The 24720-nt window shown below is 32.1% G+C and overlaps 1 protein-coding gene across 4 annotated transcripts in view; it reads left to right on the top strand.

The window, feature by feature from the left end:
• LOC132717205 (copper-transporting ATPase 1-like) overlaps window positions 1–24720 on the top strand; it is a 47595-nt gene that overhangs the window by 13159 nt on the left and 9716 nt on the right. For all 4 annotated transcript variants that reach the window (XM_060700628.1, XM_060700625.1, XM_060700626.1 and 1 more), the window contains exons 3-15: window positions 7693–8785; window positions 10298–10507; window positions 12052–12215; window positions 13082–13243; window positions 13832–13911; window positions 15553–15793; window positions 16225–16458; window positions 17369–17509; window positions 18105–18213; window positions 20510–20634; window positions 21694–21828; window positions 22867–23058; window positions 23688–23870. In XM_060700628.1, coding sequence (XP_060556611.1) covers window positions 7693–8785; window positions 10298–10507; window positions 12052–12215; window positions 13082–13243; window positions 13832–13911; window positions 15553–15793; window positions 16225–16458; window positions 17369–17509; window positions 18105–18213; window positions 20510–20634; window positions 21694–21828; window positions 22867–23058; window positions 23688–23870 — 3069 coding nt within the window. The remainder of the gene's footprint in view (window positions 1–7692; window positions 8786–10297; window positions 10508–12051; window positions 12216–13081; window positions 13244–13831; window positions 13912–15552; window positions 15794–16224; window positions 16459–17368; window positions 17510–18104; window positions 18214–20509; window positions 20635–21693; window positions 21829–22866; window positions 23059–23687; window positions 23871–24720) is intronic.

The following is a 24720-nucleotide window of genomic DNA, read 5'->3' as shown; positions in this document are numbered from 1 at the left end:
TCCTAAACATGGAAAAGTTCAAAATTCAGAACAGATTTAAACTATTTGATATTGAAAGTCATAAACAATGGAAAGTTCAAAATTCAAAACAGGCAAAGTCAAGTAGTGGGACATTGGTTGGAAAACAGTACATGTATGTTAACCATATCCATTCATTTGAAGATATAAATAGAAAAAATACTGTGCAAAAGGATGTACAAATATGAACAGTTTTATTGTATTATGAAGTACATGATTTCTACTTAAAGATTTTATTATAAACAGGATGTACTTTTCAAGTCTTTATTTCCTGTTGATTGTTTAGATTATGTTTTCATAAAACCAATATACATGTACAACTATAAAACAATGAAGAAGTGATAAAATTACATAGATGTTACAGAAATTTAGACCTAAATAAAAATGGTCATTATAAAGACGCTATTTGGCTTATACTAGTAAAAGAGAGCTTCAGTTGTCTATGATAATAAGAATTATGATGGCACAAAGGACTCTTGGCCCTGTCACTTAATTCTTAAAATTGCTAAATTTATTCAGTCAAATACTACCCCAATAAATTGTGCACCAGGGCTTTTTGTTACTTAAACGATGGTCACCCTTCGCGACCCTTCTTTTCTTTGTAAAGACCAACATCTATGATATATCAGTTGTAAGATCGTTCGGTCTTGCAGACGCCATATTACACCTGAATTAAAAAATGACACAGCTTCATTTTTTTTTGTCCTAAACATAATTAAGCCCCTACAAAGCTATTATAATTATGTATTATAGCTTAAGGCCAAAGAAAAATGATCATTCAAAAAATGATGTAAGTTAATCAGGTGATATGTCACAACTAAAATAAGCCGTGTCATGACAAAACCAACATAATGGGTTTGCGACCAGCATGGATCCAGACCAGCCTGTGCATCCGCGCAGTCTGATCAGGATCCATGCTGTTCGCTTACAAATCCTATTACAAGTAGAGAAACTGATAGCGAACAGCATGGATCCTGATCGGACTACGCGGATGCGCAGGCTGGTCTGGATCCATGCTGGTCGCAAACCCATTATGTTGGTTTTGTCATGACACGGCTCAAATGTATTATTTAACCTGGTGGAAACATTTCCCGTTTGCTTCACTGAATGGGAATTGAATGAAAAAAGACCAAACTTAAAAAAAATAAACGATTATAATTTTTTTTTTTTTTTTAAAATAACCTTTTATATTTTTTTTTAAAAATATTTAACCCGATGGGAAAAAATTTTAAAAAAGGATTTTTTAAAAGATTTTTTTAAGAAGGGATTGGGCCCATGTTAATTTTTGAATTACTTTTTTTAGTAAAAGGGGAAAACTGTTACAGTTTAGAATATTGTTTTTTAATCATCAGGGCACTAATTTTTAGGATTTAGGTTAAAAGGTTAAAATTTGAAAGGATAAACCATTTTTTCATTGAAAAAATTGTCTTTTTGGGGTTTTTTTTAAGATTTAAAAAAAATTTTTTTAGAAAAAATATGGTAATTGAGTTGATCTATCCGTAGAGGGCATTTGGATGTGTATTTATAGTTTTAGATGTTTTTCTTGGAATAGAAACTTGAGTATGTCACTACATGTATGTAAAATGGACGGGGCAATGTTTATGCAAACAGTTTACTTTCAGTTTATTGTTTAATACAGTTTTGTGTTGGTGTTAAGCTTTCAGTAAAATGTGTGTATTTTTTTGTGTAAACAAAGTTGATCTAAAAACATTTTTGCTTATTTTTGCCAAATTTATAGAAATCGAAAGCCTACAAAATAATTGTGATATCCTAGGGCAATCTATGGTGTAAATTTCATTGTCTCAGCTGTCAATTTATGTCCTTAAAAATTTTTGTTAATACTATTATAAAGTAAAAGTTATTGTTTATGTTGTTATAATTTGAGTGCTTTGGAAGATGTAAGTAACACTATGTTTTGGTATGCATTCTTTACAAACACCATGTTCTGTTCATGATTATGTTTATAACTGTTTCAGAAGAACTTAGTGACACAAGTTTCTGTTGTAAATTCGAAAAGCTATTGGGGTGTATTTCGTAAACTTAAAATTAAGTTACACTAATGCCTGTCTTAAATTTGAAAACATTTGACATAGTTTAGGAGCCATGCTCCTTTAAATACTTGTGAAACTAGGGTCACTTTGATTACACCATTTATACTTTAGTCTAGTAAATTTTACAGGTTGTTTGTTTTAAAAGGAAATTTTGAAGATTTTTTACATACTGTAAAGTATGACAGTGACTGGACACCTGAATAATATCCCAACAGATTTAACAAATTGGAAAAACAGTGAAAAATTGGGGATAATTGTAGTGATATTTGATATTATAGGCATGAAAATTGAAACAAGGAGAAAAATTTTGAAATATTTTTTGAGTAAAAGTGAAACTAAAAGGTGAAAAATTGTTGACATATTGGGGAAAAAGGTTAAAAAGAAGTTTGTTTAAATTGTTGACATATTTGGATTCGTGAAAAAAAGGGAAAGGAAAAAAAGACTTCTAGAGGTGCTACCAAGTTTACCGGAAAATTTTATTATTTAAGTTAAATTTTAATTTTTTGGAATAGGTTTTTTTGTTTTTAAACAATGGAAATTTGGGCAATCTTGATTTCATGTTAGGAATTAAATCAATAGAATCTAAAAAAATTAACTGGGTTTTTCAAATTTGTACATTTTAAAAAATATACCTCCATTGTATTTTTCAAAAGGTTCATTGTAAAAAAAAAAACAAAAACCCTTTTAATTTTCCCAAATTGATTTAAAAAATGCTTTTAAAAAGGTCAAAAAAAAACAAAAGAAAATTTTCAATGAAATGTTTTTGGCCCATGGTTATGGTCATTTGATTTGCCCCTTTTATTTTGTTGTTAAAAATTTGTTCGCTCATGTCAGGAACTATTCAGACAGGTAGGATTGTAAGTTGCAACATAATATTCTGAAAGGCACCCGAGACTCTCTTCCACTTAAGTAAAACTGGAATAAGTCACCGTAAAATCACAACCATTAAGGTATGACAACCACTCTGAAAACAACAACAAAAAAATTGAAATAAAAATATTCAATTTTCATTTCTGAATGTTCTTAATTTTGTATTTAAGATATCTTTTTCATTCCATACTTTTATGTTCATTTAAAATAATAATGTTATTCTGAACATGTATGTTTTATCACATTTAATGTCATTAGGAAATTAATGTGGCAACAATAAACATAAAGCATTAATTAAGATTGAAGGGGTTTGATAAAGAATACAACTTCATAAAGAACATAATTATCTTAATAATCTTAAGATTACATATTTATACACATCACGTTCTCTTCAATTTTTTTGGTAATTTAAATTATTCTAAGATGTAGATCTAACTTAAAAAAAATTCTTGATATCTGTATTTATCAAACATATTCTGATTTTTATGGATAGCAAAACATTTTAAAGTTGTTGCTTTGAAAATAATTTCTGAAGCTTTTTAAGTTTTTCTTAGCCAAATCGGTATTAAAATGTTGACTGAAATTTGTAGATATCAAGATCCATTAAGCCAGATGATTTAATTGTAGTTGTGAATTAGCTCAGTGTCTGCATCATAGTGGTCTCTGTAGGGGTTAAGGTTGTTGATTTTTAAACACTTGCCCCTCTTAGCTGTGGGTTTAAATCTCGACAGGGACTTTGGATTCTTTGATCTTGAGGAAACTATCCCTAACTAGCTTACGAAACGTCAATGTGTTTTACAGTGTCATTGTGCCTGTTTGTGCCTGAAATAATATATGGAAGGACACCTGAGGTCTTCCTCCACGGTAAAACTGGAAAGTCCCATACTGTGTTGGTGCAATGTAAAACCCACCCCTAATATTTTGTTGGCTTGATGCCTTGTTAAGTTACAATAACTGAGCATTGTAAAAAATTACTGAAATTTATTCATATGGAAAAAATATGAATGAACTATAACAAAGTGATACTGTTGCTCAAAATTAATGTTATTTTTAGTACAGTATTCTGAGGAACAAAGCTCAGTAACATTTAAATTCTTATGATTTAAACGAGACCTTGAAACAACAATACGTATAATTGAAGATATTCAGACCATCAATTAAGTAATACATTTGTAGCCTATGGCAAATTAACAGATTATTTATGATATCTGTGACAGATGAAAGGTCAAAATAAATTTGTGAATGTCCGTAATATGTTGTCACTTTGAGCCAATATGAAAGTGAAGTAGAGGGAAGTATAACCATTGACTTAAGGTCACCAAGGTCATATACCTTGGTTTTATACTGGTGTATCAGTATGCTTAAGTTTGAATCCCATCAATTTATTCAGAAAATGATCGCGCCCAAACTTAAAGGATAGTTAAAGGGTTGTTAATGTTATGTGAGTTTAAATTTAGTAAAGTGGCATCTGTGGCCAGATGATTAAGGTTGTTGACTTCAAAGAACTTGGCCCTCATCGTTCTGGGTTTGTCAATCCTATATCATGGACTTTGAATTCTTTAATGTGAAGAATCTAGCTTAATAAAACAATGTTGGTGGTTTTACTCAAGTGCCATCGTCATGCCTGAAAAAATGGACGGAGGTCTTAGTTCTCCAGTAAAGCTAGAATGTCAACATATGACCTTTACTGTGTTGGTACAATGTCAAAACCCAGCCAAAAAAGAAATTAATTAAGTACCGGGTGTTCATGCCTATGAATAATACTGATCAAGAGTCTTCCTCTTTGTTATGCTGCCATCTCATAATTTATATTAATTTTTTTTATAAAAATAATATACCAATGCAATGATGGTCCATAATATAGGGGAAATAGTCAAGTGACTTTGCACTATATTTTTAGTGTAAATCTGAATACATGTTTAAAATTTTCTCAAAAAACTCAACACTAAGATAGATATACCAGCACTATTATATAAACCAAAATATATTCGGATGATGTCATTAAAGGTATCTATTACATATCATTAAAGTCTTATGTTTTATATGCACTTGCTTTAATGTATTGTCACATTTTTAGCAAAGGATGATGTGAAAAATATAAAGTGATCCTGTTGCTATGGTTATAGAATGTATACTTTACAAATTGTCATAGTTAATAACCTGGACAAAATGAATATACTTTGTGTTCAGTTTTGTTTAACCTTTATTCAGAGAGTCTGTTTAGGTTAGTATTTTACTATATTAAGTTTTATGGATCCTGGGTACACTGTAAGTTCAAGCTCCTAGAATTACCATAATTATATGGTCCGAATTATACAATGCAATTTGTCCTCAGATTTTGTTATGGAGAACTTGTCAGTCATTTATAAAAATTCAAAGAACACACTTTACATAAATACACCTGCTATAATGTCTTAAATTTGTGTTGCTAAAATAAATAAAGGGCTTCCATTAAATTACAAAATTTGGAAGTCAGAGACTGGAAAATGTCTGACATTGGAAGTGACATTATATAGGTAAAGAAGGAAAAGTATTATATTTTGAGTGTCACAAGCCAAAATCATGGAGTGAATGACTCCCAAACATCCATTAACGAAAGCCCTGTAATATAAGCTTTCTTCAATTAAACTGGTATAAATAGAATCATTTGTTAATGAAAGGTTAAAACAAAGTTATCTTAATGCCAGACCCTGTAAACTTAGTTCATACATGTTATGTGCATTGTTTGTGTTTTGCAAATTAAACAAATAGTTTGAAATTAAATGTTGACATTAACAATTTAAACAAATTATCAAGGTTGTTATAGATAACTTTTTATTTATTTGAATTTGTCAAAGTCACGTTTACAAATTACGCAGATAAGCAATAACGTGATACGAAACACGTTTTTTATCAGTTCACGTAGTTTTGTCAATATTCATTATTACATGCTGCAGATTACCGCAATAAAACGTGTAACATGTTTTTTTGGATCATTTAAATTCACCATCAGATTCTGCTTTGTTTTCTTATATTTACATAGATTATACATCATGAAAACGGGTTTGTCTTGAAACATGGATTTTTTTCTTCATGGAAATAAAATGTTTTCAACAAATGAAAATAGATTTAGAGAATTTTGAAAAATACAGGATATTTAAATGTTCTCTTTCTTGCCTTACACTTATCGTTCAAAAAAATTTGTTTTTACCATAATTCAAAATATATAGAAATATTGATTTATTTGATTCTGGTTTATCTTAGGATAAACTAATAAATATTTTTGGGTATCTTACTGGTTGGGAACCACCAAAACCAGACAACAAACCACCAAACAAAAATGCCTGATTTTGGTTTTTTTTCTTTGTTCAGTGGTTGTCGATCTATATATCACCTTTTTATCAACAATGAATTCATAAAATTTATTTCAACTTTTGTAAACAGTAATATTTTATTGAAAATTTGGTCGTCAATAGTGCAATACTGACCTCTTATATGGGCTATAATCATTTGCAGAGTAAACAATAGAATAACCATAACAACAGTATTTGCTGCCAAAATATTGTATATCATGTTAAAAATAGAAAATAAAAACACCCAAGATTTTATCGAAATAAATCAAGGTGATATCTGTCCAGACACATGGTGCTGTACTAATATTGTTCAATTTAGGTAATTTAAATACTCTTCTTGATGGGCCTCAGATGTAATTGTCGACATAGATAGAAATATACAAACTAGTTTGTTAGTTAGGAGAAGAACCTAGCCGTACTGTGTCAAATTTTCAGATCTCTACGTAATAAATCTGTATGGAAAAATGTTCATAAAGTGTCGAGTTGATGGTCCCCGACCAGTATAGCTCATCATTAAATAGATACATTGTTAAAACCATTTATTGCAGCCTGTGATGTCGGACTAGGATGCTTCAATCAATGTTATCTTGATATTTGTAGATAAAATCTTGTGATGTAAACAACACTCACCTTAATAAACAACCCTGTTATTTCATATACAGATACATGGAACCAATTTTATCTGACAAAGTCACAATACATCTATAGGGAAAATATTGCAGATGTTAATGAGCTCTGAATTTTTACTCTAGCTGCCTTAAGGGAAAGTGGGGGAAGTAGGAGAGTGTGGGTGGGAGGGCGATTAATAAAAGACATTGCTGATATCATGTTGAGATCATGTTGAAACCAAATTTTATTTTATTTTCATGTTTTGAATTTAAAAAATTGTTTTAACTTACATATTTGGTAACTTCTATGTATCTGTCACTAGCTTGAAATAAATTCTGTAGACTATGCAGTATGTTTGATGCTTGTATACTGTAATAGAAGCCTCTGAAACATCATCCATGTCAAATCTTAACAACATTGATAAATGAATAAATTATTCTAGTTAAAAAACAATCCGTTGAATGACTTATTTACGTTAAAGTATTCACCACCTTTAACACCAGGATGTAGCTATATTACAACAGTTACCCTTGTCCTGCTGCTGGAATGGAAAAGAGAGTGTGCCTTTGCCACCAGTATGGAGCCAGGCCAGCCTGCTCATGTGTGCAGTCTGACAGGTCTTTATAATACTATTGGCTGACCAATTTCATAATTTTCATCTTGATAAATCCAAAAAATTATAATGTATAGTTCCAAAAATTGCTGCTTGACCAGTCCATTTAAGAAAATTAAACAAGTTAAGGGATAAAAATATATATTATGGTAATAAACTGCTTTTAATTATTTTTTTTGTATGTTTTTGTCTTCATTAGGTGATCCTGGATTCTGGTGAGGCTCATGTCAGTTACAGTCCCACGGAGACGTCCCCACCGATAATAGCTGAGAGCATTGATGATATGGGGTTTCCTTCTAAGGTCAAGACGGTTTCACCAATAGCAGAAAGTGCTGGACGCATTTCACCTCTCCTAGAGGCTACCATACATGTTGATGGAATGACATGCATGTCCTGCGTCAAGAGTATTGAGGGAAATATATCAAAGGTTGATGGAATTGAAAGCATTAAAGTCAACCTTGAAGGAAAGCAGGCTTACGTTCGCTATAATGCTGTGAAGTTAACACCCGATGCTATTGCAGATAAGATAAGCGACATGGGTTTTGATGCCTATACGGCTAGGAAGTCCAATTCCTTGATAGCAAGAATCCATGTAGAAGGAATGACATGTCAGAATTGCGCCAATACGATCGAGTCTTTTGTCAAGAAGAAGGAAGGCGTAGAGGAGGTACGTGTCTCGTTACAAGATAAAGAGGCTTTCATCATCTACAAGCCGAATGTTACTACCCAAGTTGCCCTGAAAGATGTGATCAATGATATGGGATTTGAGGCGACTCTACCAAGAGAAAGCTCCCTTGACCTGGAATTTGATAAACTGGCCAAAGCATCTATTGAAGCAAAGGAAAAAGAAACCATGATCGATGTTGGAGGGATGGTCTGTATGTCTTGCGTGAAAAACATCGAAGGAACGATTTCAGAGAAGCCTGGAATTATACAAATTCGGGTGTCACTTGAAGATAACAATGCCTGGGTTCGGTACGATCCAGCTCTGACAAGTCCGGAGGCTGTAGCAGAGATGATTGATGATATGGGCTTTGAAGCAAAGGTTTCGAAAACACCAGTTCCAAGTTCTGTTGAAAATACTGAAGCAGTGACGATCAGTATAAAAGGAATGACCTGTCAGTCATGCGTGAAATCAATTGAAGGGAATATTTCCAAACTTGGGTCAGTGAAGAGTATAAAGGTGTCGCTAGAGAATGAATCGGGTCGGATTGTCTATTATCCAAACAGAACAACTCCTCAAGCATTGGCTGATGCTGTTGATGACATGGGTTTTGAAGCTTCTGTTAAAGGTATGATCACATTTTGTAATGCTAATTTTATATCTTTTCAATATAGAACGTTAGTGTATGTATCTTTTGTCGCAAGAATAGTGAAGCAAGCAGTTACACTAAAAATAGAGAAATTATTGCCTCTACTAAAAGGAATCTAAATGAAAAAGTCCATCATTGGCAAACTATTTGAAGGAGCTTGTTAGATATTTCATTGAATTCAAAAAGAAAAACTGACCTCCAGCAACTAGTTTATATTTTTTATAACTTCAGATAAACAGGACAAATCTGTGTCACAAACATTGCAAGATAAAGGTCCAGTTGTTTTTTGTTTTTTTTTAAATATTTATTAAATTTATTTCATACAATAGAAATTGTCTAAACCTTTTATTCCTATGTCTATCAAAAAATTAAGTCTAGGACTTATTTTAACAAACATCTAGAAATGGGCATATCTTTAGTCTGTTAAAGTGATCTTAAGGTTGTAAATTTCTTTAAAAGACAAAAATGTGGCAAAATGGGAGATCCATAACAAATAGTTTTATTGGGTCAGTTGACTTATCCAAGTGCAACCTCCCTCGTACCCACATCTAATCGAACCTATGTTGAAAGTCTCTAACCGATTCAGCTATGTGGGCTAGCTTTGTGTCTAAGCAGAGAATTGATCAAACAAGTGAGTGGTAGTGAAACATTGACAGATGCGCATGAGAGTAAATGTGGAGATGTTGTAGCACGTCTAATATTTAACAGTGGGTAAAATGGAAAACTGACATTTCAGATATTAAATTGAAGTATATTAAAACAAGATAAAACTTCCTTTATTGCTACTGTAACATTCACATACCTTTCACATGTTGTTTTGCTCTGTGGCAGTTGTGGCATATATGATTAATAGATAGGTCTTCATTTTTGAAGATACAAAACTCATCTTATAACTTCAAAGAGAATTGATTAATTTGAACATTTTGAAATGTTATAAATGAATAAGAGTACAAATTTCACGTAGCTATAATAAAGTTGACTTGTAACGAATTTTATTTGGCAAAATAATCTTATCATTTTATTTGAATTATTGCATACTTATAGACAAAACAATTAGCATGTGAAATATATGAAATAAATTAAAGTATGACATTTGAATAATAGGTTAAACAAAATGGGTATCATATGAAATGTGTTATATGTTGGAAGAGTAATAGGTAAAACAATAATGATATGAATTTGTTGGGAGTGGGCTGAGTAACAGGACAAATGGGATGTGACTTTGTTGTGTGTTGGATGAGTAATAGACAGAACGGTTCGGGTATTAATTTGTAGTGATTTATTGGGCTGAGTAACAGAACAAATGGGGTATCATGAGTACATCATAACTTTATGATTATTATTACTAAATTACTTATAACAATTTGTGATTGTTTTTTGGTTTTTTAAGCCCTGACCATGGTGCATAAAAATTTCCTTTGAAACTACAATATTATTTTAATAAGATGTTTTTATGTTACTTTTTTTTATCAGTAAATATTAATTTTTTAGAAAACACCAAAGCACTGTCACCAAAGCAAGTTCATGTTAAAGCCAGCACAGTGAATGGTTCCCTGATAATTGACCAGAAGACTGAAAGTGTGAGGTATACGCCAGGTACCAATGAGGAGGAAGAATATGACAAATGTTTCCTCAAGGTAACGGGTATGACCTGTGGATCTTGTGTGGCGAGTATAGAGAAAAATCTGATGAAAGTGGAAGGTAGGTGAACAGCTATAAGTCAGTGGGTATACAGAACTTCAGTTTATATGATATGGTTTTAACTGACAATAAATCAGACATGGGGCGATTACTTGACAATTGTAATCGATTAAATTATGATTATTTGTCAAAATGCTTGATTAAATTAAATTACTGATTACTCCATTTTGACATTGTAATTGATTAAATTACTGATTACTGACAGGAGTAATCAGATTACATTTATGATTACTGATTACATGTACATAAGTTATGAAATGCTGAACATTTCCTGATATATAAGAAAGTGTTCATTTAGCTCTCACATTGCCATCATCAGGAATTTTTTTTTTGGCAATATGAAGTATTTAAAAACAGTAGGCATATTTCCTGCCATGCTTGCGTATTACTTTCTTTTCGATATGATGAAAATCTTTTTGTACTTTTTGCTTCTACGTGGACTTAACAATACCAAAATGTAACAGAAAATGTAACAGAAAATATAACCATATCTCACTTTTGTCGGTAATTGCAGCTTATACATGCTCTTTACTGAACCTGTAAAGTCTTCTCAATAAGTGATAATATACCTATCCAGGCCATTGTTATAATTTCACAGCTAAATTTAAGTGGTATAATTGTGACAATCATTTATGTATTGGGTCAATCTGTCAGTGATCTTTTCATCACCTTATTAAAACACAGGTGTCATCAAATCTGACCTGGGTGGTGACTGCATTTAATTCACCTACACTACCTAAGACAATTAGTAGGCATTGACACTGGATCCTTTTTTAACCTTTATATGTATGTTTGTTCAGCAATATTTTTTTTAGCTTAACATGTATTGTAATCATACATGTAATCATTGTGATTACTGATTAATTGGTCATGTAATTGATTAAATTATGATTAAATTACAGGAAAAAAAATATGATTACTGATTACTGTGATTACTCAAAAAATTGTAATTGATTAAATTAAATTAAATTACCGATTACGATTACCCCATGTCTGCTATAAATACATTCTATTTGACATTAATGGTTATCTGGATAAATGTATTATAAATGTTATCAACTTACCAATTGTTCGGTATAAAATATTTTAATGTTACTTGTATAATAATAGGCCATATTTCCTGTTAAAACTTTGTATAGATGACATATATCTGACATTCCCATTACTGCCATTATTTACTTTATTGCTACCAATTTAGCAAGCAAAGTGGCAAAAGGTGTCATACTTTGAATTGTTTGCCCTTGTTGTTCGCATTCCATGGAAATGCTGAAACATTTCATGTGACAAAACTATCTGGTTTGCTTACAGACGGTTCTACAAATTCAGTCTTATCTGAAATTATGCTAGAAATTAATCTGCCACTTTTCCTTAACGGCCTTAGAAAATATTAAAAATGCCTTATTCTGGAATTTAAAAAAAGAAAAGAAAACTGTGTCCACATACAACCATGAATGAAATTTTCAGAAATTGTATAAAGAATAACATTTTTTCTTTGTCTGATTATGAAATATATTTATTAAAATGTTTGTTGTTGTTGTTTTCAGGTATAAAGTCTGTGATTGTGGCATTGTTGGCACAGAAAGCAGAAGTGAAGTATGATGCCTCGTACATCTTACCTTCACAGATAGCCAACAAGATATCAAGCCTTGGTTTTAACTCAACTGTGATGGAATCCGAGTCAGCTGGTCAGGGCACTGTGGAACTAAATGTAAGTACTGATTACTGTTGTCAGTATTTCATATGTATAGCAATGATTCTTGATGATGTATTGACACCTTCATTTTACGTAGTTTAAACAAATTTATTTAATCTTGTCATGAAACACGTTCTTACAAATTATATTAATCACTTTCAAGTCCTGTTTCTAGAACCATCAGACTGGAGTCGTGAAAAAACATGGTCATGACCCGCTTGGAGCTCAAACCCATGGTCCCAAGGTTAAGAGGCAGACTCTTTAACCACTAGGCCACTGTTCCCCTTTATTTTATGTCAGTCATGACATGGTAAAAGAAATATAAATGTTGTTGATCAATAAAGAATGAGAGATAAAAGTCAACTTTATGACGGTATTATTCACTTCATTGTTACTGTGTACAATAATATTTTTATTGTCCATGCTTTACTGTTGCTTTGAATATTTCATTTATCTTATAATCAATTAAGTGTAAGTAGCGGCACTGTTCGAGTGTGTATTATATAATAGAAAGAATTATTATATTGCCATTAATTCACACTTCAAAGTAACACTATCATGATGAAATATTAATAGTAAACCAATGAAGTTTGTGATGAATTGGAACATTAATTTGTTAAGAAATTTAGTTTGAATGAACCAGATTACACAGAAAATACCTACATTCTTTTTATAGTGAAATTAATTTAGATCTTTCTTTTTGTTTGCTTGTACATATATAATGTATGTAGTATTACTAGACTCTACACTTTTGGCTGATATATTCATTGATTAAATATGAAATACCTTTGAAATTTAAATAGAATCTCCCAAATTCCACGTAGGACAAATCATTAACATAAATTAAGTGGTGTGACTGTTAAACTTTTTTATAATTTTAGATTTCCGGGATGACTTGCGCGTCTTGCGTTCATCTGATTGAGTCAACTGTAAAGAAACAACATGGCGTGATTAGTGCCCAGGTTGCCCTAGCAACCAACAAGGGAAAATTTGTCTACAATACTGAATATGTTGGTCCAAGAACTATCATTCAAATAATACAGGTATTGATGTTATCAGATTAAACAATTGTGTTAGTCTTGCAGCCAGGTTTTACTGCCTGTTCTGCTATTTATTTTAAGTTTATAAGGAGAAAAAATGATTTAAAAAACAACACTCCTCCAGAAACAAATAACAATTAACTATCTATAGTACAAATATTTTATGCCTATGAAAATTCAAGTAAATGAATGTCTCTTTTTAGGCTGGATACAGTTTTGTATGCAAGTTCTATCAATACAGCAATAAAAGGTTTTCACTTAAACCTTACACAATTGTCTTCCAGGCCATGATTTTAGATGACAGACCATGAGCCATAATTGAAGAGTGGATATTTACTGAATTCTCTTTGCGAACTTACAAAAACAAGCACTCGAAATAGTTGAGAAGATGTCCCACAGTTCCTGGTTGACTTTTATGTTACTTACTCTTGAGAATAGTCGAAGGATCTGTCCTGGGACCGATCAAATTCTTAAGATCTAAAATCTTTTCCTACATTGTGAAAGAAAATATTTGCTATCTTTATGTGCATGTTTAGCATGAAATGTAGTAATATCTTAATAAGCTGTATATAAATTACTGTATATTTTCAGGGTCTTGGATTTAAAGCATCTCTGTATACAGACCATGATAACAACGCGTCCAGATATGACCACAGGGATGATATCAAAAGGTAAACTGTTTATACTTTATACAGTATTTACATATCACATCCCTCAGAAGGTTGTACTCTATACAGTATATACCTATCACATCCCTCGGATGGTTGTAATATATAATGTAGTATATAATGTAAGCCCATGAAAGATAGTGTTAAATGAGGTGGGAGTGTTAAATGAGATGGGAGCTGAAGTAAACATTATTACCTTTCAATGTCATGAAATTTTTAGTTTTTTTTATAGCATCAGAAACAAATCCTATCTTGCTTTGATTCAAACTTGCAACCACACCCTATCAAACTACTGAAAGTAAACCTTAAAAACAAAGGACCCAAAAGAATTGATTGCTTGATACAGATGTCAGAGATTTACTAAATAGTTATAAAGATAGATTGTGCACTCAACCTTAACATCTGATATTTATTTTAACGGACACAATCTAACAGTGATAATTGTGTGACACAGTTAAATTGATTCCACAGTTGTACAGTACCAGAAGTAATCTGTTTATCACCAGAAAAAATTTGCTAAGTGTCTTTGGCAAGGACCTGTGAGTTCCCCAAAATATATTTTAGATGCAGGACTTTGGTATGTCATTCTTTGATAAGAAATTTGTTAGGGTAGGAATGTAATATCACAGGGTGATATTACGAATTTGTTTCATTATTGAAACAAGCATCGATGTGAGGCAATGTCATTACTTGTGTAAGGATGAAAATAAAATAAAAAAACAAAAAAAACATTCTTGCTGTTTGTGACAGCTGGTTAAGATAATTAGTTTTAGATTCACGCCTTTCTATACAATGAACGTGAAAATGATTATTTGATTATTGACAGATAGTACATTTGGTATTGTAGCTATGAAGGTTATTTTAACATATAGGGACTTATATCTTTTATAGAACATCTGGTGCAATTGTTTCATGTAGAGAAACATCTTTCTGTATGAGGATAAGAAACATTATTTACTTAACAGGGATGATAGTTATGGTTAAGTCAACAAGACCGGGGATATAATATAGGTCTAAACCTGCATATACAAATATGTATTTATACAGTACAGCTGTTTTTGCCTTTACAATTCATATAAATGCTTGATTTCTCAGGCTACAGTACTTTAGAAATAGAAAACACCTCTCTTGCTAGACATTACATAAATGTGCAATGGATTTTACATCATAGGTTAATTTCACATTGCTATTTTTGTAATGCATTGCTCTATTATTATGTGAAAACGGATGTCTTTCAATAATCAAACAAATATTTCATGAGAAAAGAAAACTTGCTCATACTTTAAACCCTTGTCAAATTCTTGATACTTCTTAATACATTCAAATCTCTTTGTTAAGGACTCTTTATGTTACCAAATGATCCTTCAGATCGGATATACAGTAAAACCTCTGCAAAGTGACACCCTTTAGTAGACAAAAAGTTTGGTAGTTGTTGAGTTATGTGGCTCTACAGAGGCTAAATTTGGTGTGAAATCATACATTTTGTTCTTTGAGTAGCAATGATACTGTTGTTGACTTTGCATAATCTTTGAATATTGTCTTCTATAACATGGTGTTATACATGTATATCTCCTTATGGAAGACATATTAAAGCAATGGCTATGTATATTAAGCTAAAACCTTCTTGTTATGTTTCCCGTACAGATGGAGGACATCATTTCTATGGTCACTGATATTTGGAGTACCAGCTATGGCTATTATGATGTACTTTATGTTTGCACCAGCCAAGGCGGAGGAGGACCATACCAGCCATGATAACAGCTCCAACATGACGGAGACGACCACACGAAAAATGATGACTGGTGGTCATGGCAACCAGTATATGCTCATTCCTGGCCTCTCATTGGACAATTTACTAATGTTTTTGTTGGCAACACCAGTGCAGGTAGCTAGTTTATATTGCTGCATTTAATATTTTATATGAACAAATAATATGCCTATATTATAGACTCTGAAGATAACTACCATAACAATATCATACCATGTAAGAATTTTATTATATTGGCTGGTCACATCACATTGAGGGATGATAAATAACTTGATTATATGTTATGCGAAGGGGATTTTGTCCGAAGGGGATTATGTCCGTACACCATATGTTATATTTTTACTAAGTCGGAACAACTTAAATAAAAAGTTTTCAGTACATAATTGCTAATAATTTCATTTATTAAAAGTTTGTTTTTTGAAAAAATTTGAGTGTCATTGATTTAAAGTCCATATTTAGTTTGCTTGAATTATACTTACATTTGTTTAAGAACTTCTTTTAAAAAATGGTCTTTGAAAATGTCAATATCAATATTTTACATTTCACAGTTCATTGGAGGTCGTTATTTCTACATACAAGCATATAAAGCATTGAGTCACAAATCTGCCAACATGGATGTTCTGGTTGTCCTGGCAACGACTATATCATACGCATATTCTGTGAGCGTTGTACTGGCAGCCATTGGTCTACATGAACCTTTCTCACCGATGACATTTTTTGAGACCACACCCATGTTGATGGTGTTTATATCTCTTGGAAGATGGCTGGAACATATTGCTAAGGTATGGAAACATTATTTATGAAGATATTAGATTGATAAAACATTTTGCTAGGGTTAGAAAAATTCTTATTTAGTTTGTCTGTTTTGAGCTTAAAAAGTCGAACTGTTATAGTCACTGCTGCCTTACTGTCATTGTGTAAAATCTTAAATGTAGAACATTAGTCAAATGCTGCAAAATGTGCCAACATGAAACATGGAATACTTGCTTATCATCATAAGGTGCAGTTATTAGACAAGGGGCATAATTCTGAAGAAAAAAAATGAGTTGTGCCCCTTTTCAACTAACAATTTTTTACAGACAGGTGTTATTGCCGCATGTGGTGCTCTTTTTGAGAGAATTTGATGGGTTTGGTTTCAATACGGTTATACCCAATGGCAATATTTAAGTTACTGCAGCTTTCATGCTTAGCAGTAAAAGAGAACAATAGGTGCTGTTCCATGCATTATTTTAGGCACACGTGGGCACCTGAATAGAACAACAAACCTTTGGACTATATCTTTGAAATTTCCTTTCATAAAACAAAAAGAATTCAGTGTACATGTATTCCTTGTTGACTTATTAATTCAATGACAAGGCCCTCTTTTTCTGTAATTTGATGAATTAAACATATCCTTGTAAATTCTTGATATTTTGTAACTTGAAATGTAAACCGTAGAAACAAAGTATATACGGAATATACACACCCTGCAGCAGAAAAAAAAACATAAAAAGAAATAAAAAACAATGAAATTTAAGTAAAAAAGGGAGGTCAAAAGTAGATCTTATAATGTAGGTTTTATTTATATGTCCTATTGATACAGTGTTAGTTTAAGCAAGTCAGTGAATTGAGATTTGAATATTTGAAAAACCTTTAATGATCATTATCCTTTTGAGCTTTTTTTTTTTGAGACAATATATTTTATTTTTCCAGGGTAAGACATCAGAAGCACTTGCTAAGTTAATGTCCCTGCAGGCATCTGAAGCTGTATTAGTGGAGCTGGATAAAGAGTTTACCATTATCAGTGAGAAAACCATATCAGTAGATCTAGTACAGAGGGGTGATATACTGAAGGTACATTTATATACCAAAGTCTTGTCTCAATGTTCATCATTTATATCTTGTTCAAAGACTTATTTAAGTTTATATTGATATTTGTCAAATGTTATCTTATTTCCCATACCATAACAAAAACTGACAAAATGAATGTTTCATTGGTATGAAAAACTTTAATAGAAAACGTAAAGTATTTTTTAAAAAAGAATTGTGATGCTGTCAATGTAAAATGAGTGATGGAATGGCGACTTGTTAATGCGTCAGACTTATATTCTAAGGATTAGTGACCGAGTGGGTTCAAACACCATCAGGGGCAAGCCAATAGAAAAGCTTTTATATACATTAGCACAGATCTTAATTTCAAGGATCGGAAACTCCCAGTTATTCATATATAAATGCTTAGATATCTTGTTCGCGCATCTGATAAAGGTACATCAATCGATTACTTGTAATATTTGAAGCATCCATGTCATATTGATACATTGTTACTGTATGCAAGTCAGTGAATTATGATGTAAATCTTTGAAAAACCTTTTGTGTTGAATGATTGTTATACTTTTGAGCATTATTTAAGCATTTTAAAGACTTGTAATTGTTGTTGTTGTTGTTGTAGGTTGTGCCAGGTGAAAAGGTACCAGTAGATGGTAAAGTTGTACATGGTAAATCATCATGTGACGAGGCTCTTATAACTGGAGAATCTATGCCAGTTGACAAAACTGTCGGTAAGTGGCTGTGTACTATCAAACTTGAGTAATGTTCAGTAGTTTATAGATACATATGAAAGTTTTTTCAATTATATCAAAATTAAAAAAGTGCTAATTCCAATTGACATAGTTTAGAGAGAGTCTTATTTTGTATGTAATATTAAGAGCATCGAAACTTAAGGCTATCAGATTTGTAAGAATGTAAATCAGATTGCCGAGTGTTTTGAAATATAAAAAAATGCTGAGTGTTTTAAAATATAAAAAATTAAAACCCGTTCCCTGTCGTCAAAATATTAAAAAGCATCTGAATATGACTTTTCTGTTGTTATCTCTTTCCCTGTCATCACAATAAGTAAACCCCAGAAAAAAATAAGCCAATTAACGAGCATGCTTAAGACAGCCAGTGAGTGTACTACTGTAGGTAACTAATACATGCACTCCAGTTAATTCACTGTGCATATATAAATATACAATTTAACTCTGACACATTTGCAATAGTAAAGTCTCCAAACTATGATACATAGAGGATATTTGTTTGTTTTGCATGTAAGATTGAAATATAATTTCACTGAGTGAACACCAGATGCAATATTTTCACGAGTGGCATAGCCACGAGTGAAAATATAACAGCTGGTGTTCACAAATGAAATATATTTCAATCTTATATGTAAAACAAATAAATTTTCTTTTTCTTTCATGCTTTTTAAGTGATTTTAAGTATTTTTAGCTCGACTTTTCTATGAAAAGGGGAGCTATCCTACTCGCCCCGGCGTCGGCGTTAGCGTTGGCGTCACACCTTGGTTAAGTTTTTCGTACCACCCCACTTTATTTCAGAAGTATTACAAGTATGGCTTTGAAACTTACCATACTTGTTCACCATCATAACCTCCATCTACAGACAAGAGTACATAACTCTGTCAAGGTTTTTGACAGAATTATGGCCCTTTTTTGACTTAGAAAGTGTATTGAGCTTGGTTAAGTTTTTTGTACCACCTCACTTTATTTCAAAACCATTGGAGGTATTGCTTTGAAACTGACCATACTTGTTTACTATCACGACCTTCATCAACAGACAAGAGGACATAACTCTGTCAAGGTTTTTGACAGAATTATGCCCCTTTTTGACTTAGAAAATACATTGAATATGGGTAAAATCCACTTATTGCCTTAACCCTTTGAGATATTGCTATGAAACTTTTAATGCTATTTCACATCATTACCCCCATCTGTACGCAAGAGAAGGTAACTCTGTCAAGGATTTGTTTTAAAAATTAAGGCCTTTTATCGACTTAGAATCTTGGTTAAGTTTTTTGTACCACCTCACTTTATTTCAAAACCATTGGAGGTATTGCTTTGAAACTGACCATACTTGTTTACCATCACGACCTTCATCAACAGACAAGAGGACATAACTCTGTCAAGGTTTTTGACAGAATTATGCCCCTTTTTGACTTAGAAAATACATTGAATATGGGTAAAATCCACTTATTGCCTTAACCCTTTGAGATATTGCTTTGAAACTTTTAATGCTATTTCACATCATTACCCCCATCTGTACGCAAGAGAAGGTAACTCTGTCAAGGATTTGTTTTAAAAATTAAGGCCTTTTATCGACTTAGAATCTTGGTTAAGTTTTTAGTACCAGTCCACTTTTTGACTGAACTGTTTGAGATATTAATTTGAAAGTTGGAATACTTGTTTACAATCATGATTCCCAAACATGTCCAGGAGAAGGTAATTCTGTCAAAGATTTTATTTGAATTATGGCCCTTAACTGTCAATGTTTTGTATTATAGGCAAGCACTAAAAAAGTCGAGCGCGCTGTCTTACGGACAGCTCTTGTTTTACTGATTGTGCTGCGTAACGTCACGCATTCTCCTTTGTGACGTCATCACATCATGACGTCACATAATCAATTTTGAAATATAGGTCCTAAATTTCTTTAATTTTGTTACGTTTTTAACATGATGTATGATGACATCGACTTTCTTTTCCTAAATAAGCAAAATTTACGCACGACGGCATTAATTTCTGCCTGTTATTCCATTTAGTTATGATTTTCTTTTCATCCGCATTCAGATATAGTCTGGCTACAGTGAAAATTATATTTTATAAATTTCACTAGTGGTTTATCAGAATATAATCATCTGATATATTACAATAAAACACTGGAAAGCATGAAATAAAGATGAATAATATAATATATGAACGTTTGATAGAGAGCTTTTTTGGCTACATGTGCATGAAATAGGTGTAATGATTTTGTTCTTTAATGTTGAAAGCAACTATTGACTGGTATATTGTTATATTGTAGGATCATCTATGATAGGAGGCTCTATCAACCAGCATGGTTTACTACTTATTGAAGCTACACATGTTGGGTCTGACACAACACTCGCACAGATTGTTAAACTTGTTGAGGAGGCTCAAACATCTAAGGTACGTAGAAGTCACAGTTGGTATATATATGATATCATATAAACCTATACCCGTTCAAAAGCCTCAGGGCAATGCTTGTTATGAAAAGTCAAATTTGAATAATGTTTTGTAGTTTTTATGCTCCCCGAAAAATTTCGGGGAGCATATAGTCGCCTTGAATTATCCCCCTTTGTTTATTTTACACTTTGAACTTTGTCCAGGACATAACTCTAAAACTATAATAGGGATCAACATGAAACATGGTAGGTAGCTAGATATAATTGGATAGAGCTGCAATGCTTAAAGAAGCTAAACAAGCCTGGTCTAATTTTGGAGTTATTGCCCTTTGTTCATTTTTACACTTTGAATTTTACCCGGGACATAACTCTGATATCATCAGGAAACTTTTTAGATAGATAGATCTCATTAAATAGAAGTGCAGTGCATAAAAACATAACTCCGCTTTGCCTAATTTTGGAGTTTTTTGCCCTTTGTTCATTTTTTTTATACTTTCCTGTGTCCAGAACCTTCTCAGGGAGCATCACCCGGTTCAACCGGTTCTTGTTCTTTTTTAAATGCCCTCTGTTCTGAAATTTAAACACTCGATATGACAGCTGAATTTCTTAAATCTGAAGTTAGTTAGCCAATAGAAAGAAGCCATGTCAGACTGTATGGATGTGCAGGCTTGCCTGGCTCTATACTTGTGACAAAGGTTTTGCTTTTTGAATTCTATCAAAGTGAGGGTTAAACATGCTCATTTCAGCTTTGATTGTGAAGAAAAACTTAAAGCTTGTCTTATTTTTATCTCTCATGTCATGTAGATAACCAGTGCTTGTGCCATAAGAGGCAGTATGGTTGTGACTGGAGCAGGACTGAAGTCTTCAAGTTCTATACAGAAATTTAACTTTTGAAGAAAAAAAAACCCACAAAATTGTATTCTTTGAGTAAAAGTAAATATGGTGGATGTTTTTTGTAGTCCAGCAGTTATGCAATCATTTAGCATTTATATGCCATACAAGAATATGATAGAATTATTAAATTTGATTGAAACATGAATATAAAATTTCATTTCTTTTTCAGGCACCAATTCAAGCTGTAGCAGATAAGATAGCTGGATATTTTGTACCTGTAGTCTGCTCCCTATCATTCCTGACAGCATTGGCCTGGATCATTGTAGGATATGTTGATGTCAAACTTATAGAACCAAACTTTGAGGTAAGTCAGTATATTTGGTATGATAGTCTTTATTTTAGAACCATATATGGTTATGTCTGTTTATGTCAGAACCATATATAGTTATGTATGTTTATTTCAGAACCATATATGGTTGTCTGTTTATTTCAGAACCATATATGGTTATGTCTGTTTATTTCAGACCCATATATGGTTATGTCTGTTTATTTCAGAACCATATATGGTTATGTCTGTTTATTTCAAAACCATATATGGTTATGTCTGTTTATTTCAAAACCATATATGGTTATGTCTGTTTATTTCAGAACCATATATGGTTATGTCTGTTTATTTCAAAACCATATATGGTTATGTCTGTTTATTTCAGAACCATATATGGTTATGTCTGTTTATTTCAGAACCATATATGGTTATGTCTGTTTATTTCAGAACCATATATGGTTATGTCTGTTTATTTCAGAACCATATATGGTTATGTCTGTTTATTTCAGAACCATATATGGTTATGTCTGTTTATTTCAGAACCATATATGGTTATGTCTGTTTATTTCAGAACCATATATGGTTATGTCTGTTTATTTCAGAACCATAAATGGTTATGTCTGTTTATTTTAGAACCATATATGGTTATGTCTGTTTATTTCAGAACTATAAATAGTTATGTCTGATGACTTTAAATGACTTTCTACTTACATCTTTATGTTCAAATCTTGCCAGGATTTAATTTATTCATGTGAGGATACTATCTGACTTTACCTGTGAAAGATTGTTGTTTTATCTCATGTGCCTGTTAGTTCCACAAATACTGCACAAAGAGGCATCTTTGGTTTATTTCCACCAGTAAATACAAAGGAAATATTGTAGAAGTTGATATGAATATCTTATCTAGTCCTCTATAACTTCTGAAATTGTGAGAATTCAAAATGAGAGATTTGATATAAGAATATTTCCTGTTTCTTTGGAATGCACTAAGAAAATTGGTTATTTTCCTTACAATGTTTTGTAAATTTTTGTTTGATGAAAAGATATCTACTTTCATATATATATATATATATACAGGAAGGATCGGACTATACCAGGGAGGAGATAATATTCCAGAAAGCTTTCCAGTACGCTATTACTGTACTCAGTATTGCTTGTCCATGTGCCCTAGGTTTGGCCACACCCACGGCTGTTATGGTAGGGACTGGTGTTGGGGCTACTAACGGCATCCTGATTAAAGGAGGAGAACCACTGGAAACTACTCATAAGGTATGTTGTTACATGTATATCAAAATATTTAATATTAATTGAATTTAGTTGTTGTACTTAAAGCAGCCCATCTTTAAAGCATACTAAATTCAGAGTTTTATGAAGTATATACTAGTAAATGGTAGAGAAGGTAAAAATGTTCTTGTGTAAAAAAGAAAAGTGATTTGCACTTGTGAAAGGCATTTACTCCTATTAAATGTCAAAATATGCAGAAATTGTTGTCATGCAGATATCAGCAAGGTAGGAATAATAAAGTGTTAGAATAGTACTTCTGTCTCATAATACAACATATTAGTGTTGCTAATTGTGAATATTTATACATTTTCGAAACACTTTTATTATTTGACTTTATGTTATGTTCAGTATAACAGAAATGACAAAATAATTTTAATCATAAAAATTAAAATCATAAAAGAGTTTCCATGTAAGAAAAAAAATGGCTCAAAAGTTAAAACAAATGTCTGATCATGAGTGTTTAAAAAAACAAAAAACATTTACATGTAAATAAATGAATGTTGATGGAAAATTTATGTATAATAGTCTCTGTAATAAAACAGTGTTTTCTGACATTATAATATTGATTCTTACATTAGAATATTGATAAAAACAATACTCACGGCATATTACAGATCAAAGCTATAGTGTTTGACAAGACAGGAACTGTGACCCATGGTGTACCAAGAGTTGCGCGTGTGGCAATGTTTGTGGAGGATAAAGTCTGTACGTTTGTGCAACTTCTCGCTGTAGCTGGAACAGCTGAGGCCAGCTCCGAGCACCCGATTGCTTCAGCCATTGTTAAATATGCAAAAGACGTAAGTGTTCCACCATATCAAATACAGTATACTCCGCTTATAACAAACTCAATGGGACATTTAAAAATTGTCTGTAATATCCGAAATTTGCTAAAAGCAAAGTATTAACAACTTTTGCTGACTTGGTTGGGGTGTGCAAATTTGCCGTGAAAAAGCCATACCTGTGATCCGTGACCGGTGTAATGGGTTTTTTATGACAGCGGTTATTTTATGCAAGGCATTTTATGTGCAATCACTCGATTGAATAATTATTGTATGGCGATATTTATGTATTGACCATTAATTGAGCTCAATGAAATATTTCAATTATAACAGTTTGTTTTAACCGAGGAAATATACGTGTTGTTTTGCCATTTGGGACTTGAAAAAATGGTTCGCTATAGCCAAAATTCGTTTTAAGCGAGTATGTATTTAGCAATATGACTTAATATAAAATAAAGAAGGAATCAGGCGGGGATTTCAGATTCAATTAGCTATTAACGATAATTCGTTAGAAGCGAGTACGTTATAAGTGGAGTCGACTGATCAATGTCATAGGGTGTAATATTATTAGGAAAGTCAGAAGCAAAACCACAGTCTGTTGCCATGTTGTGTCACACATACCTCTAGAATTGCTTGAGCTAGTGTCAACAAACTGTACAGAAATGTTGATCAGCATGTGAAGTTCTGCACCTTGAGATTCAAATTAAGATGAATCTCGTTCAACTTGAACTAAACCTATCACAACTTATTTGAATTTTAAGTGAAGCAATGTCAAGACCTTTTACATTACAAAAAAGGCAGTAAGGGAAATGTTGTTTATTTATTATTTTGTTTGTGCAGCACTTTTGCTTCAATGATATGATATGAC

Source organism: Ruditapes philippinarum, unplaced genomic scaffold, assembly GCF_026571515.1.
Source record: "Ruditapes philippinarum isolate M1 unplaced genomic scaffold, ASM2657151v2 ctg136_1_1_1_1, whole genome shotgun sequence".
Lineage (NCBI taxonomy): Eukaryota > Metazoa > Mollusca > Bivalvia > Venerida > Veneridae > Ruditapes > Ruditapes philippinarum.
This window is presented reverse-complemented; position numbering and strand designations above follow the sequence as displayed.